Genomic DNA, 16,481 nt, shown 5'->3' with positions numbered 1-16,481 from the left:
GTAGGCGTGTGTTGCCTTTGTTGAATTTGGCACTTGAAATGTAGCTAAACCCAAGTTATGATAGTAAAATGATTTTATTTTAATGAAAGGAAGGAGCATGGCTTTGTAGGTCTTTGGAATGAAGCCTCATAAATTAAAATGAGGTGATGCAGGAAGTAGTAGTTCAGTAATCAAGAAATAGGATTATGTCCCTATGGTGCTTAGTCCAAACACCAGCAGCAGATGTGTACTCACTTCATTCTTAAATGTCCTGAGGTACATGGTCACTCTGCAAGTCTATATTCCCCATCCTTAAGAGTGTGCTTAACAGGCACTAGGCAATTTTTAAACCAAAATGGTAAACCAAAATTCCAGGAGTTTGACTTAGTTGTTATTGCTACATCTTGACCAGACTAAATTTTTGAAAATAGGTATGGAGCTAGAAAACTAAATGAAAACTAATGTATCTTCTGTGGTTTTTAAAAGCAGAAAATGAAAATAAGTATTTTTGTGTTGTATGCTATTTTTTTCTCTAATTGAGTATATATACACAGCTTACTGATGTATTTCTGTGTACTAATACTTAAAGATGTACTGTACCTCCTTCACACCAATTTTAAAACTTATTATCGTCACACAGATTATGCTTTTAAGAAACTGTTTATATTTGTAACGACTTTTAAGTATTTCATACATTCAGCATGAGCATCTCATTTATGTAAGTAACTTCTGAGTTAAGATTTGCAGATATTCTTGATGTTTCCTATGTGAGTTTAGTTCATCACTGAAGTACTGGATATTTTCTGAGTCATGAAAATAGGAATCTGATGCTACTGTCCCGTTAATTTATATTAAATACTTAGCTATCTCTAAATTTTAACAATACTTTGACAGTGGGTAACCTTTAAAGGTGGAACACTTTTCAGATGTTCTTGGAAGTGTAAACACTTCTTTCTGTTAATCAGGTTTAAGTCACCAGAAAATATTCTTATCACACGTGAGATTTATGTGGCGAACAACACGTCAGTGTGGTTTATCAACAGAAAACCAGCAACCTTGAAAACAGTAGAAGAACAAATTGCAGCCTTAAACATCCAGGTGGACAATTTGTGCCAGTTTCTTCCTCAGGTATGAATCAATTTTGAAAGACAGTGTGTGCAAATGGAGTGCTGTGGTTTGAGAAGATTTTGTTGCTGGTTAACTTTAGCAGCACTGTGCCTAGTTCAGTGGGACAGCACAAAGAACAAGAGGGTTGAGGCAGCCATGCTGGTGTGATGGTGAAAGAAAAGAGGATCTGTGTGACCTTTAAAGCTCACTAATTGGACAATTTTGTACATGTTGACTCTGAAAGGAGAGATGCTGATGTTCCCTGTCTTCATGTTCAAGTAGCAGCACTTGCTAATACAGCCTTTCTGGTAATGTCAGCACTTTGTTGAGCATAGGGCTGAATGATGTATAGGATTGAATTATTTAAGAGTAAAATCATTCTAATGGAAAGTAAGTCTTAAAGGAGAGAGATTAAAGAATACTACTGGCAGTTTCTGTATTTGAATGCATGTTAAAGCAGGTCAGGATTCATGTGTAGAAAGCTAGGTTGCTTCACACTGCACCCTAAAGTTGTGACAGATTCCTTCCCAGTTCATGTGGATCATCAGGAATGATACTGAAAGGAAACCTTATCAGAGCCTATTCATGCGGTTATTGTTGAATTCAAGAAGACAGAAGAGCATTAAAGTTTAGAAAGCTAATACTGCAGAAATAAAAATATGCTAGCTGACATATCGTTCATTTTCACCTGTGTACAGTATTTGTTTGGAACTTCCAGCATACTCTGGTAAAACACCTTTTTCTTTAAAAGAAATTTTTCTCTTTAGTACAGTTAGTTCAGTCAATATTACAGTGTTGATAGTTCTGGTTTATTTGTTCTCTCCCAGTGTACCAACAGCAAGCACACTTCTTGCATCAGTCTCAGTTTTGAGCAACTCTGCTCAACAGAGTATTTCAGAGTATTTCAGTATTTCAACAGAAATACTTAAATAGCCTTGTCTGCCAGCTTTGATAATAACTTCTATGTGGCTTAACTTTCCTATTAGTCCTAGTATTTATACTGCAAAGGATTTATACTGCAAGGCTGCTTCAACATCCTGAGAAGGAATTTTCTGGAAGGCTTGATGACTACTCCATGAGATGGTCATTAACTATGACAGAGTTATTTAGCATAGAATAAATCCAGTATTACTGTATTGCACTGGTCTAACTAATCCTATATTTTTTATAACTTTTTAAAATTTTGTAGGACAAAGTTGGAGAATTTACAAGATTGAGTAAGACTGAGTTGCTCGAAGCCACTGAAAAGTCCATTGGTTCTCCGGAAATGTACCAGTTTCATTGCGAACTGAAAAATTTCAGAGAAAAGGAAAGAGAACTAGAGGTAAATATGTTCTTTAGAAAGCAGTGAATGTAGGAAAAATGAAATAAATATTACCCTGACATGTAACAGAATTAGAAAGTGGTATTTATTTACAAAGTCTGTGGTGAGTTGATTTTACCAAATAATCTTCTTCTCTCAGAACTCATTCACTCTGACACTCACATGCTTGTAAGTATGAAGATGTGTGCAAATGGTCCAGACCCAAAAGATGAGAAGTGCCTGTTGTCAAGTACTCCTTTCTTTGGGATTTTTGACTGGCAACAACTTTCCTAGACAAATATTTTTGTCTTCTATAGGTCATTGGCTTATGAATTAAAGCATAGTCCTTTGCTTTAGTGTTGCTCACTTCCTCGAAAACAAAGAGACAGACAAAAAGGAAAAGGACTGGTGTTCCGGGAACAATGTCTGTCCTTAGCCATACAGGCCATTCTTTTAATCCTTTGTTCTCCTGTTCCTGTTGTTTTGGATGGTTCCCCTCCACTTAGTGCCGTACTAAAATGTCTCCTCTGATGGTAATTTTCTGCTTTAATGTACATGTGAGATGTAGACTATTTTCTGGGAGCTGTTTAGATACTGTAAAACCTGAAATTATATATTACAGAACTTTTTCAGAGAAAAAAACACCTCATTGGAGAAAATGAAGCAGAGGGTTGAACGGTACAAGCAAGATGTTGAAAGATACCATGAATGCAAGCGCCATGTAGACTTAATAGAGATGCTTGAGAGGAAAAGGCCATGGGTGGTAAGTTTAATTTCCAGTGTCTTTCTCACTTAACCTGTTTTCTTTAAGATTGTGAAGTTAGAAATAGGCCAAAAGTTGCTTTAGAAGAAGTGTGACTGGAGTAATTTGAGTATCATTGCTTAATGCTTAGTGCAAGCAGGCCAGTTCTTGAAATTCTGTTCTTGGTCTGACTGTGATGTTTGCTTACATACCTAGCTGCATAGGTTGCTTCAAGTAGTTGTTCAGGCACCTGCACATTTAGGGAAGCCAGTAGTGCAGGCCAAGAAGAGTAGTACTCCTTTTATTCTGTGCAGAGGCAACTGGTTTAAGCTCTAGACAGGTCTGCTTGCTTCTTCAGCTGTAACTTTTTTACAGGTTTTTTGTTAAAATTTTTTAGCGGTTATATTCCTCTTAATTTATTAGTTGAAGTTTAGTGTGCATGACAGACATGTCACTGAATTTAAGTTGCCAATCTCAAAAATATTAGCATTTGAGCAGAAAAATATTTAAACACATTTGAAAGAACCTAGAGTAAAGAGCAGGTCATTTAAACAAATCAAAGTAAGTATTTCTGAGGAACACTTTAATACTACCTTAGTTTAGTGTTGAATGATTAGTCAGATGAAATGATTCTAAACAGCTCAAACTGATGGAGATTACACTTTACTGAAACAATATGTTGTTTGTCTTGTTTGCAAGCTTAGAGTTAATTATATTATATATAAGTATAAAGTTAATGAAATGCAGATATAGAACTTCCAGAAAACTGGATTTACTGCTCGTGAAGAATGCAGAACGCTTACTTTTGCAATTTTGCATATAATGAAGCCTCATATGGCTATGCAAAGAGCATTATGGCCTTTGCATCTTGAGCAACTGGGAATCCCATCACTGCCTTCAAATTATCTTGCTAACAGCAGGGGGATTTAGGAGTAGCAGTTTAAATAGATGGATGGTGGTAGGTATTAAGGAAGTAGGGTATACCTTCTGTGATGTCAGTACTTTCTGAATGGTAGGATTTTTTCTACTACATGTGTTAGCCTGGTGTTGCATAATAAATGTAGACTGATGCTCATTGTTCTCTGCTGTAAGATACTTGCTTATACAGAGCTCTAAAGGCTTGCTGGACACTGATAAAGGAAGACTAAGCTAATGATTTTATCTGCTGTCAATTAAGTTGCCTTCCACAAACTAGAGAACATTGCTATTAGTTATGTCATACTTAAGCAAGTTTAGTCAGACTTTGATTAAACACCTTATTTCCACTGCTGTCTTCTAGACAGTTTATACTGCTCAGTATGTTAAAGGCTCTTAGTGGTTGCACTCAGTTCACTGTAACTTTTTGACGCCCGAATCCATGGAAACAAGAGTGTGCTTTGACACCTTGGTGGAGTTCTGATTGACAGTACAGAATCAGTAGTGTATATTAGATTGATGAAAAAGAGAAGAGAACTGAAGGTAGATGTGCACTTTGAAGATGCTGAGAGCAGTGACTATAGGGAAATTCTAATAAATTTTAACACAAGATCTTTCATGTACTTAATTTACATTTGAAATCGAAGGGCATTGATGTAATTGTTTTACTAGGCAGAGGATATCTGCATTACAGGCTATAATAAAATTTTACATTCTGTTGCTGTTTTGTGATTTGTTAAACTGTGACAGAATTTTTAGTTTTCTCTTACATTGCAAAAATACCAAGCTCTTTGTAAGAGAAGAATTGCATTGTTCTGCAAGAGCATGAGTTGTTTTTTTTTGTTTTGACCTAGCACTGTTTAGTCCTTAGAATAAATTGATGGGTTTGTGTTTTAAAATGGGGTTTACTGAAACTGAGAATAGTATGGGAGTTTATTCATCCTTCTGTTGTAGTAAAGACTCGTTAGCTTTACTAAACTATTTAGCTGCTATTTTCCTCTCTGGATTTAAACCAGATTCTAGGGATTGGAAGTCGATTGTAATTAATATACTAGAAGAGTAAGAAGCCCATCAGTAGATAGAAATGTAGAGGAGCGATGTCTACGAAGTGTCAGTATCAGGTGGCTGCTTCAAATCTGAAGTGGTGATTTGATGTGAAGATATTTCATTTGCTCTGTCCTCCCCTAAATGCAGATTTCAACTTGAATACTAAACACACCTACCTGTTGAATTTACCTTTGTAACCAAGCAGAATAGCTACACCTGAAGTTTTAAGTCAGCTGGAAGGCAGATGTATAAACACTGCATGATGTTGTGAAATAGAGAAACAGACAGCCTGGAAATATGATAACTCAAATATGACATTAGACTGTTTATTAATCACAGAGGAAAAGAGAAGTCTAGTGATGGACTTTTTCATGTTCTGATCACTGTTGAAGTGCATTTTAATTCTGAAGACTCTACTGCTTTTTACCTGAGGAAGATTTTTTTGTCAAGTGATTTTTTTTTTCTAGACAGTGACAACTGTTTCTATATATGGAGAATTTTACACCATTTTCACATATAACTATGTCTAATAAGTTTTTGAACATATACTTTAGGTTCCATAGAACTCCATAGTTCCTAGAATCATGTCATGTAGTTTTGAAAATGTGTTTTGGTCGAGCTGCGTCCATTCTTCTTTTCCTCTCCTCATGTTTACAATTAAGAAAAACATTGGTTTAAGATGCAAACATCTCTTGAGAAAGGTGGAATGCTTTCAGAGTTCTGCAGGTCTTTAGTGGAGTGCATAATTACAAGCATCAGTTACTTGAGTACAGATACACAAGATCTCTGTATTTTGATTGAGTCAGAATTTCTTAAAATATTAAAAGAATTTGCTGTGTAAAAATTATGTTATGACAGTTCTGTGGAACTTGCTCGTACTTTATATTTGTGGACTCTGAAGTGTAATTGTACGTGTGTGCATTTGCTTTAATCTTGAAATAAAATGCCTTATTTAGAGCAGAGCTGAATTTTAAGCTTAATCTTTCAGATAAGTGAAAATATAATCCTTTTATCTCTGTAAGTTTGTAGCACTGGCTACTGACTGTACTTCACAGAATTGTGGCAGCTTTCATCAAATACCTTTTGACGTTATGAAAAAGATACTGTCAAGAAAGACCTTGGATTTTGTAGCCTAGGTTGATTTATCTGTGATTCATCAGGTTAGTTAAGTAGCTATGAAAAAGTGGTAGCACATAAAGCCAATTCACCTGTTAAAATTAGCTTCCAGGTGGTCTTCATGTAAAATTATTATTATTACCATTACTGTTACTGTTGTAATATTAACCTCCATGGCTTGGGATAACTAGGCATATGTTCTGAATTAGGGGCAAAGTCAAGCAGCCTTCCCTTCCTCTGTCCCCCTGCATACCTGAATCTACTCCTCTCTCTGGACCTCTGAACATCTTACTTTTTTTCCTCATGAAGCTTTCATGGAATGTATGGTTCTCTTATGTTTCTTAGTTTGGAGGGGCTGGGGAGAGGTTCCGCTTCTTTTTGTTCCTTCCTTTTTTAATGTTTTTTCTCTCCAGAGAGTATAACACACACAGAAAAATCACTAATAATGACTCCCTTAGCTTAAACTATTTCTCTACAAAATTCCCATCTTCTTGAAGTGGAGGTTCTTGGTCACCCTACTGCTTACCATCTCTTTTCTCTCATGAATGTATCTTGAGTTAAACTTCCTGGATAGCAATGGCTTTGTTGTTTGTGGTGTGTGATGGAGTTTTTTTCCCCAAAAGTATTTTGTCTCCCCAAAACTCTCTCCCCTTGGTTTACTTCAGCAGTGTCTGTTACTTGCTCTGACAATCTGTCCAGCTTGTTTTCTTTTCTTTCTCCCAAAAGTGTCTGTCGGAAGTGAAGGGAGACGAGCACATCCTATTGATGGTCATTGGTCTCAGATTTATTGATCCAGCTTACATACTTTTATAGTAGTGTTAATTAAGCTCATACATATTGCAAAAGCTAAGCTTTTGGTTACAGATTACATTGGTTACAGATTACATGTCAACCCCTCCTTTGTGGCTACGTTCTCAAAATACTTGTGATTTTCTTGTTGAGGCTAATACTTGTTTTTACATCCTGCTGTTGACTACATTCAAGGGCACCATGTTTTTCACCGTGTTTTTCTTGTTATTTGCTCAAGGACGCAGTGTTGTTGTTTTTCTTGTAAGGAAAAAGGCTGAGAACTTACTGCTTACAGCTGCTTTTTACTGCTTAACCAGCTGTATAAGATCATGGCCTTTTTTCCTCAAGCCACGTCTGCACAAAACTCTCCACAAGTGTCTGTGGTTATTTGCTCCTTGGCTTTTAGACTCCTGTGTAAGTAGTCTCAAACTATGAACAGAGAGGGGCTAAGGGGTTTTTTCCATGATCCCAGATGAACTTGGAGACAAGGTAATTGCAGACAAATGGGTTGTTTCTTCTAGTTGATTGCATATTATTTAAGAAGTATTAATAATGTGTCCTTGTTCATTGGGGACTGAATGATCCCTATAACTATTTGTCATTTGAACTAGTAACAGTATTAATTACATAGTTGCTGTAATACTAGTTTCTGAAAGAGATATTTTTCTAAAACTCATGAACAGTTAAATAAAACCTTTGGACAGTATAAAACTCTGCAATAGAATACAGCAGTTTTTAATTGTTTTACTTCAACTCCTCCAAGGAATATGAAAATGTTCGTGAACAGCATGAAGAAGTGAAACAGTGCCGAAACCAAGTTAAGAAAGAACTGAAGTGTCTGAGAGAATTGCAGGCCCCATGGACAAGAAAAATTCAAGAAGCTGAAGAAAATTTAAACAATCTGGATATGAAAACCAGAGATAATGTAGGTATTGAAGTTCTTGTTTAACATAGGTAATATTTCAGGTTCTCTCTGTTCAGCTTTGTAAAATGTAAAGTAATAACCTCTTTTTTCCTAGTGTGTCATAATGATGTTTCAGCAGAAATTTTCCTGAAGCACCTGTGCCCTTGGTTGTTAGTGCCTTCTCTGTGTCTGTTCAAGGAATATATTCCTTAGTAAACCTTTAGTAGCAGTTCTTCAGTCTGCTCTTGGTTTTGTAAAAGCAAATCTTTAATGTACAATAAAGAGAAATTTTAAAATCTGCTAGGATATATTGTTTGTAGTTTCCCCAAGTTAAGTACTTCCATTAAATTAGATGCCTGTTTTCATCTGTCCTGTGGTTTGGGTTTGTGGGATGTTCACTCCTCTTATCTTCTTGAAATATGGTTTATTTAAGGTAAATTACAACTTTGCTGGCCTAAAAGCATTCCTCTAATATTGAGCATAATTGCATAAGTAGGACTTCATTTTTTAATTAGACAGTAATCGTTCATTAGTTGTGAATATTTTTATGCATAAGGGATTTTAATGGTAAACCTACTTATATGTTACAGTTTATGTAACAGCTGCTCTTCCTGGGTTTATGAAAAAAATATTATTTCCATATGGAAAATAAGAGTACTGTAATTTCCTGCAGGATTTTGACTAGTATTTGCTATTCAGACTGCAGAAGTCACTGTGTATAAGCTGCACAAATTTGTAGTGGATAACCAAAGTTAAATGATCACATGAGAATGTTTGTTGGCTGCAGTGAGTTCTGTTTGTAGAATGGGGGTCTGAAACTTCAGTGGCATTTAATGCACTGTGAGTTAATAAACTAGTTATGTGCTTTGTCAAAAAAAAAAGCGCCAAAACACACAGCCTTGCCCCAAATAAAAAACAAACCCAAAACCAGAGCAGAAAGACCAGACAAAAAACTCCAACAGATTGTTGTTCACAACATTGTTTTTGTTGCGATAAATGCTACACTAACATTAGGAAGTACTCAAGTCCCTCATAATTACAAGAAAATTCTTTGGTACAGTAATTAGGTTTTGTCTCCTACAGTATTGCAAGAGTTTATTGTGCTGTGAGGCAAAATACCTCAGTGTTCCAAAATGTTGCAAGTCTTACTGCTGTTGCCTTTTTTTGGTCTGGTTGGGCTTTTTGTTTTGAAGGTTTTTGTTGTTTAAGGGTAAATGTACTTTCTTAGGGAAAAGTTAACATCTAGAAAATTGAAGTTGATTTTCATAATGCAACAATGCCTTCATGCTTGTGAATTGATAAAATTTGTTCTCATTGCTTTGTCTTACTGTGTTAGGTTTTACCCCTATGTATCAAACTATTCTGTTTTTTTTTGAACTGGGAGCAGTTCTACTTAATCATTGGTACCTCTGTTCTTGGAAGTATTGGGCTGTATTCACGTCATAGTAATCTTTTTTGTTAAAGGTTGTACTTTGTTTCTATAAGAAACCTAGGACAAACAGTGATCATTTTAGTTTTAACTTGCAGGGAGCTTGCTCAGCATAGGCACTTCCTACAAAACAGTGGAAGAAAACCTGAGAGAATGTTCGAGATGATTAATTTATACTCTTGAATCAGCATATTTTTCTTGTTGAGTAAAGCTTTCATATACTGTATATTCAAAAGGTTAACTGTGTGCTAATTAATTATTAATTAATGAATTAATAATAAGTAAATAATTTATGTCTGGAAATTGGATTAGGTACATTTGTTCTACAGTATTCCAGTAGCCAAAAATACAAGAAGAAGGAAAGAGGATAAATTGGAAATAAGTAATTTATAGAAGACTTATTGAGATACTCTTAATACGACTTTCCAGTGAAGAGTTACAATTTTGTATTTTATTCATAACTAATAATATTCTGTATATAGTAGTATACTATGACGCTTCCAGAGCTGTTTTTTCTGGTGTTAAATGATATGTTCAAGTCTAGATTAAATGATTATAATTTGTCTTGAGCTCAGAGTCCAGAATTGTGGAAAAAGATGTAAGGGAATGTATTATATATTTTGTTATGGCATTAGCTATTTGCAAGATACCAGGCAAGTTAAGAAGATCTGAGACATGTATTGCTGCTTTCTGGACTTTCATGAAGTACCTTTTTTTCAGCTGCTGAAATGGATTTCCCTCACACATACTTTGAGACTTGGGCTGTTGAAATGTCTTTGAAAAGGAGAATCAGTGCTGGTTGCACTGTCAGGAGATAGTTTTGATGTAGTATGAAAGTGCAAGACTTAAGCAGCTTATAATGGCTTTAAGCTGCTCTGTCATGATTAGTTCCTCACCTTTTCATAGACTGCTTGAATTTTTTGTAACTTAAAATTCTGTCTTTGTACAAATGCAGGCATTTGGCAAGAATTTCACAGGTGAATATTCTGTGAGCTAGAAGGAGTTGATTAGTTTCAATTTGCCATTAAAGGAAAGCAGTTTAATATTTAAGTCTGCTCTATTCTGGATACACAGACCGGTAGGGAATATAATTCTCTACAGATCCTTTGCTTGAGCCTTATATCCATTATCAAATAACTTTAATTCTGACTGCTTCTTGAGATCTTTCTCTTAACATGAGGATATTTATGTGAGAGCGGAAATAACCACACCTTCATTTTGTCTTTCTTGAAGTTTGTTGGCAAAAAGCTGAGTATGGATTTGTAGTTTTGTCTGGAAGGAGCTGAACAGCAAAGAAAGGTGGAGTAATTCTGGGAATTATATTAATATATCCAGACATGGTATTACTTTTTCTCCTGTTTCTGTGTGTAAAAACCCTTTCAATTTCTGGATTAGAATAAAAATTTTTAGTAAGACTTGGTGGTTTGAGTGTGTCATGTAGAATGTGGAAAAAAGAAACTGACCCATTTTATAGGAAAAGTTTGAAATGGTGTATTTTCAGAACAGTTTCTTCAGGCTCTTTAAAGGCATTTGAACAGAGTTAACTATGTAATGCAGTTTTCTAGCAATATTTAATGGTGTAAACCAGTTGTTTTTGGTTATACAATGAAAATCATAAAGACAATTCTAGCTGTTTGTCTGTTATGTAGATAGGTCTATCTAGAAACATATAACTGAAAATACAGTGGTAACTGAAAAACAGAATTCCGGTTCCTTAGTAGTGCCCCAATTTTGAGAGCCTTCAGAACCATTTTGTGAACATTGTGTATCAGTTTCCTGGGGAGAGCTTCCTCTTCAGGCTGCCTCTGTGAACTCTTTGAAAAGAGCATCACAGAATCATTACTTCATAGCAGTCAACTGCAAGACCCAGATGTATTTCTTCTGTGTTGACTTCATGCAAACCGTCTGCACGAGTCTTAAAATTTGGGGGCTTTTTTGAGATTGGGGTAGAGAAAAAATTCTGCATAGTTTTATTTTCTCCTTTTTTTTAATGCATCTTAGTGTTTTCAGTATGACTTTTCATAGGAAGACATCTCTTCTGCTGGGAGTGCTGTGTTGGTTTCCATGTCTGCACTGGAATTTACTTGGAATCTTTCTATCCTTCTGCAGTGTTCTAGTATTCTCTTCACAGTGCTTCAGCCTTGAGGGTTTAGGGAAGGAGGAATGCAGTTTTCAGAGAAAGGATAGTGTATTTCCCCTGTGTTCAGAACTCAGCTGTGTGAATGCCTGGGCAACTTGACCTAATAAAATCATGCTCTGAGAAAGGATGGGACTGGGTAGTGCCAAGAAATTCCTTCCAACCTATATTGTTCTTCTGCTTTATAGAAGCTGAGCATAGAGAAAGAGCAGAGACATGGATGCCTACACGTGAGCCAGCAAATTGTCAAGCTCAGTTGTGTAGGATCTAGCTCTAGCACAATGCAGTTCAGAGGTAGGATGACTTGGACAAAACCTGGTTTGGCCATCCTGTGCCTAGGAGCTTAAGCCCTGCTTGCTCTTTAGTATCACCTTTCTTTGCAAAATTTGTTTGGAGAAAGAGGCAAGAACATTTTATAGTTGTAGGCATCTGAATGTAACATTTTCATTGAAATCAGGGATGGAGGTATTTTAATTTCAGATTAGGCGCTTCCTCTCTATGTCATGCCAAAATTTGCAGACCTATAGCAGAATGGTTGTGAACAGTACAGTATGAATGCTGTTATGCAAGTCTTGACAAATTGCTGAAATTATACATGCTACAGATACAGTTAAGAATAAGAAGTGGGTAAGGATGGCTTTGCCAGTAGTAAAATGGGGAGTAAATACTTAGTTATGCATATACAAGATGTTCTTAAAAATCTGACTACTTTTTACAAATATAACTGAATTTATTGACTGTAAATTTAAATATATTGCTGTATGCAGACTGCTGAAATCAGAAATATTTCCCAGAAATGTAAAGAGAAACAAGATGCTTTGGAGATGAAAGATAAACAGGTAAGAGTCTTGCTGACTTTTCTTGGTGTTTGTTTTTGGTTTTTTTGTCTGCTCTTCTGTTAGCAGAGTGGCAAATTTCTATGGAGATGCTGCAAGTGCTTGTACTCTTCCCTCCCTCTAGTACACAGTGTATCTTTAGAACTCTATCAGTCAAACAGGAATTACTAAGAGAGAGGTGTATACTGCATAAATTATGTTGCCTACTAAAATAGACTATGTGTATATATTGATTGACAGAAACATATGCACACATGCCATTTGTGATAGGCTTTGAAAAGCTGCAGCCTCTATAGTGTGAGAAGTTACACTGTAGAGGCTGTAGGTTACTGCTTCTAAGGATATTCATATTGCATCTTGTAAAAGGAACATCCTTTCAAGGCTGTGAAACAGTCTCATCTATGCACTTGATCAAGAAATGCATAGTAAATGAAATGTATAAGGATGCAAAGTCAAAACTTCTAAGTTGTGTTTGGGCTATAGATTTTACTTAATCATAGACTAAACTTCAGATGTATTAAGCAACTGTTAGTTAATTAACCTTTAAGGTTCTGCTTTTGTGAAAATGAAGGAACTTAAAAAATTGATTTATAGGCATGATTGTATTTTTGCTTATGTTCTACAACTGCTGTAGTGCTATTGGAACTGTGTCATAGTGCTGTTGGGACTGTAACAGACTCTTGGGGTTTGAGTGCACGGTTATGTAAGCATTTAATAGCAGTTGCACAGGTATCCTAGGTATTTGTTGTAGGTTCTGTATACCAAACTCATTTCTTGTTTGAAATATTCCAAATTTTTAGATTGAAGAAATTAATCAGGCATTCAGAATGAAAAAAGATGAAGAAACAAACAGGCAGAAGAAAATATATCAAACTCAACAAATAATAGAAGAGTGGCAGAGTGAGCTGGATACAATGGCAGTCTGTGAGAATCTTCAGCCACAAATTGATGCTGTTAATACTGAGCTGAAAAAATTACAAGAAGAGAAAGCAAATATTGATAACAATGTTAGTGATCTAAGAGCAGAAAAAACCAACCAAGAGCGGGAAGAGAAAAGTAAGTTACTTAAGGTTTTTCTTTGTCAATTTATTTTATTATTTTAATGCATCTGCTTGTACAGAATCTCCTTATCCTGCTGTAGTGAAATAATTCAAGGTGTTTACTTCAGCTACTACTTGTAGTTGGCCTACATGTATAGCAGTCCTCTCTCTTGTTAACAGCTTTATTAAAAGTAACAACCACTTTCAAAATTGAACAAGAAGATGCAAAATTAAAAATTGACCTTAAAACTATCCTTCAAGGAATCAGTATTTCTGATATCTGAGTAAGGAGAGTACTTTGGCAGTTGGGAGGTTTGGGGGATTTTTTGGTTAAAAAGGAAGGTCTGTAGTTAGCAGATTGTGAAAAGCAATCCCAAACCTGATGGAGAAAGCAGTTTGCTTTGAAGAGACAATATTTTAGATACTTCATATATTTTATGTAGTATGTTAGCTGCAGATGCTGCAGTTCTCCTTCTTAGATGAACCTTAATTCCAGAGTTTCTTTACATTAGTCTGGGATTTACAATTAGTCCTTTCTAATAAATGAAATAAAATTTAAAAACTGAAGCTTGACAGCTAGTGAAGGTGTTATATACATATTCCTGAGTGCATGTTGCTCATTTGCACATACCTGTCTGGCAGTCCAAGAACCCTAGAATCCAACAAGAAACTGAGATAGGGAGTCCAGGTGACCTAGGGAAGGAGACACTATATTTTATCTTGAGTAGCACAAAATTCTCAGGTTCTGATCTCTGTCTCTTCTGAATAGTAGATGCTTTCATACACAGTCTCTTGTCACACATTTTGTTTTTTGCTAGCATGAAGTAACAGATATTTCACATTACTAAGTCCTACTGTCTCTTTCTTCTGGGGAAGTTTTTTTTTTTTTTGATACAGAGGTAGGACATGTCTTGAAAAAGCATACTTCCATGGCAAAATTCATGTGTTTTTACTGTGCTTACCATATTTTGTTAATCTTTGGATAAGTTTTTAATTCTATTTTAAGCTTTTATAGTTTTTTTTATTTCTTCAGAAGTAGCAGCATCTCAATTCTGGAAAGAGAAACTTAGTTCTTTCCATTTACCAACAACCTTAGTTTTGGAGGAGTGTAGTCACTAGATACCAGAAAATGCTGGTTATAATGTGTACTTACTGTGGACTCTGTTTAAGACACTACCTTAAATTACAGGAATAATTGATCGCCTTGGACAACTTAATAATATAATGCATGTGAAGGAAGAGAAGCTTAAACAGAGGTTCCGAGACACGCACTCTGCTCTTTTGTGGCTCAGAAACAACAAAGACAAGTTTAAAAAAAAAACTTGTGAACCCATGATGCTTGAAGTAAGAAGATTTACTTGCATACCACTCTGTAAACGGTTAGATTATGTATGTCTTGCAAGGCTTCAAGAATGACTGGGAGACTTTTGAGACACATCTTGGAATGTACTGCCAAGTACATACAGGATATTCATAATTAGAATTCCATAGGCAATGTTGTAATTGAGTAAGGTGGGATGGCTCCTTTCCTCCACAAGAAGATGCCTGTTGCAGGCTTCCTCTGTGGTGCAACCAGTTATTATCCAGTCTTACTACTTAAGTAGTTCCTAGTTGCTGCTTAAAAAAGCAGTTGCCAATTGAGTATCTGCCTTAACAGCGCAACCTGCTCAGCTGTGTGCTTACTTCCCTCTGTGATCTCGGAGTAGTTTTTTTGTTTGCTCTACTCAGCCATCTAGAGACACAGAAATCAGTTGCTGGTTTTGTTTTGTGTTTTGGTTTGGTTTGATAACTTAAGTATGATCTAGAAATAGCAGGGCTAAATTTTCAAAGAGGATATTACATTTTTTAGTTCAATACATGCTTGCAATATATGCTCTATGTAATGTGAAGAGGATGAAGATCTCCAGTTGCACTTTTCAGAATTGCAAATTTACTTAATATATTGCTACAATTTAAATTAGTATATCAGAATATTTATATACAAATTCTTACACTTGGTACATGTACTAGGGCTGATCAAAATTACTTTTGTTTAGAATAGAATCCCAAATATTTCTTGTTATCATTAGAACTTTGAATTCTCCCTGAAAGACCACATCAAGATCGCTTTATAAATGCTTCAATAAGGATATCTTTACATACGGCCTCATTAACCTCTGTGACATCAATTGATGTGTGGATTTGTTTTCTCTCTGAGGTGTAACCCTGCCCATTCGTCAAGCCCCAGGCAGCTGCTCACTCACTGCCCCTGTTCAGAATTCAGTAGAGAATCAGAAGAGTAAAAGCTTAGACAGCTCATGGTATAGACAATTTAATAGGGAAAGCAAAAGCCATGCACATGAGGAAAGCAAAACAAGAAATTAAGTCACCATTTCCATGGACGGGCAGGTGTTCAGCCATCTCTAGGAGAGCTGGGCTCCATCCTGTGTGACAGTGACTTGGTGTCTTGGTTTTGGCCAAGGACAGGGTTAAATTTTGGTAATGCTTGAGAGAATGTGTGGCTGAGAGGGTGTGGCCAGACCCTAATTTGTTCCATATAACTGCACCTCTTTGCAGGGTGAGTGGTGGAAAGAGACTCTTGGTGTAATTTTGCCTTTCAGGTTGGGAGAAGTCACAGTGGGCAGTCAGCATTTGTTGGGGGTGTAAATTGTTAGTCTTACACCTTTAATTATTGAAATTTCTTTCTTTATCTTATTGCTCTTTCCAGTAAATTATTCTTATGTCAACCCATGATTTTTACCTTTTTTTGCCTCCAGTTTTCAACTCCATCCTGCTGGAGTAGGAGGCAGGGAGGGAACATGGGGAGCAAGCAGTGCCATGATTTTAATGGGCCTTCTAAATTGAAGAATGCCATTCCTAAACTATGACATTTCGGAAGCCATCACTCCAAATGTACCTTCTTCCTCTCACATTGTATACTGAGGATGATGATCTGGAATATCCCTTTGGTCAGTTTGAGTCACCTGTTCTGGCTCTGTTTCTTCCCAGTCTCCATCATCGCTGCCCTACCACTGTGGCTACACAAAGAGCAGAAGAGGCCTTGGCTTTGTGTAACCTGTGCTCAGAGATGACAACCATCTCTGTATAATGAACCCTCTGTTGAGCACAGGCCCAAAACACAGCCCCATACTGGCCAC

General features: G+C 36.2%; 1 protein-coding gene across 4 annotated transcripts in view; it reads left to right on the top strand.

Annotated features, from left to right (window-relative positions):
• The window catches only part of SMC5 (structural maintenance of chromosomes 5), a 42,471-nt gene that overhangs the window by 3,868 nt on the left and 22,122 nt on the right, over positions 1-16,481 (top strand). For 3 of the 4 annotated variants that reach the window (XM_059492614.1, XM_059492615.1, XM_059492612.1), the window contains exons 4-10: positions 945-1,107; positions 2,276-2,410; positions 3,012-3,152; positions 7,762-7,923; positions 12,236-12,307; positions 13,105-13,360; positions 14,534-14,688. In XM_059492614.1, coding sequence (XP_059348597.1) covers positions 945-1,107; positions 2,276-2,410; positions 3,012-3,152; positions 7,762-7,923; positions 12,236-12,307; positions 13,105-13,360; positions 14,534-14,688 — 1,084 coding nt within the window. The remainder of the gene's footprint in view (positions 1-944; positions 1,108-2,275; positions 2,411-3,011; positions 3,153-7,761; positions 7,924-12,235; positions 12,308-13,104; positions 13,361-14,533; positions 14,689-16,481) is intronic. The other variant, XM_059492613.1, reaches the window with a different exon arrangement.

This window comes from Ammospiza nelsoni, chromosome Z (genome assembly GCF_027579445.1).
Source record: "Ammospiza nelsoni isolate bAmmNel1 chromosome Z, bAmmNel1.pri, whole genome shotgun sequence".
In the NCBI taxonomy this organism is placed as follows: Eukaryota; Metazoa; Chordata; class Aves; order Passeriformes; family Passerellidae; genus Ammospiza; species Ammospiza nelsoni.
Note: the sequence above shows the minus strand (reverse complement) of the source record. Positions and strands in the feature narration are given on the sequence as shown.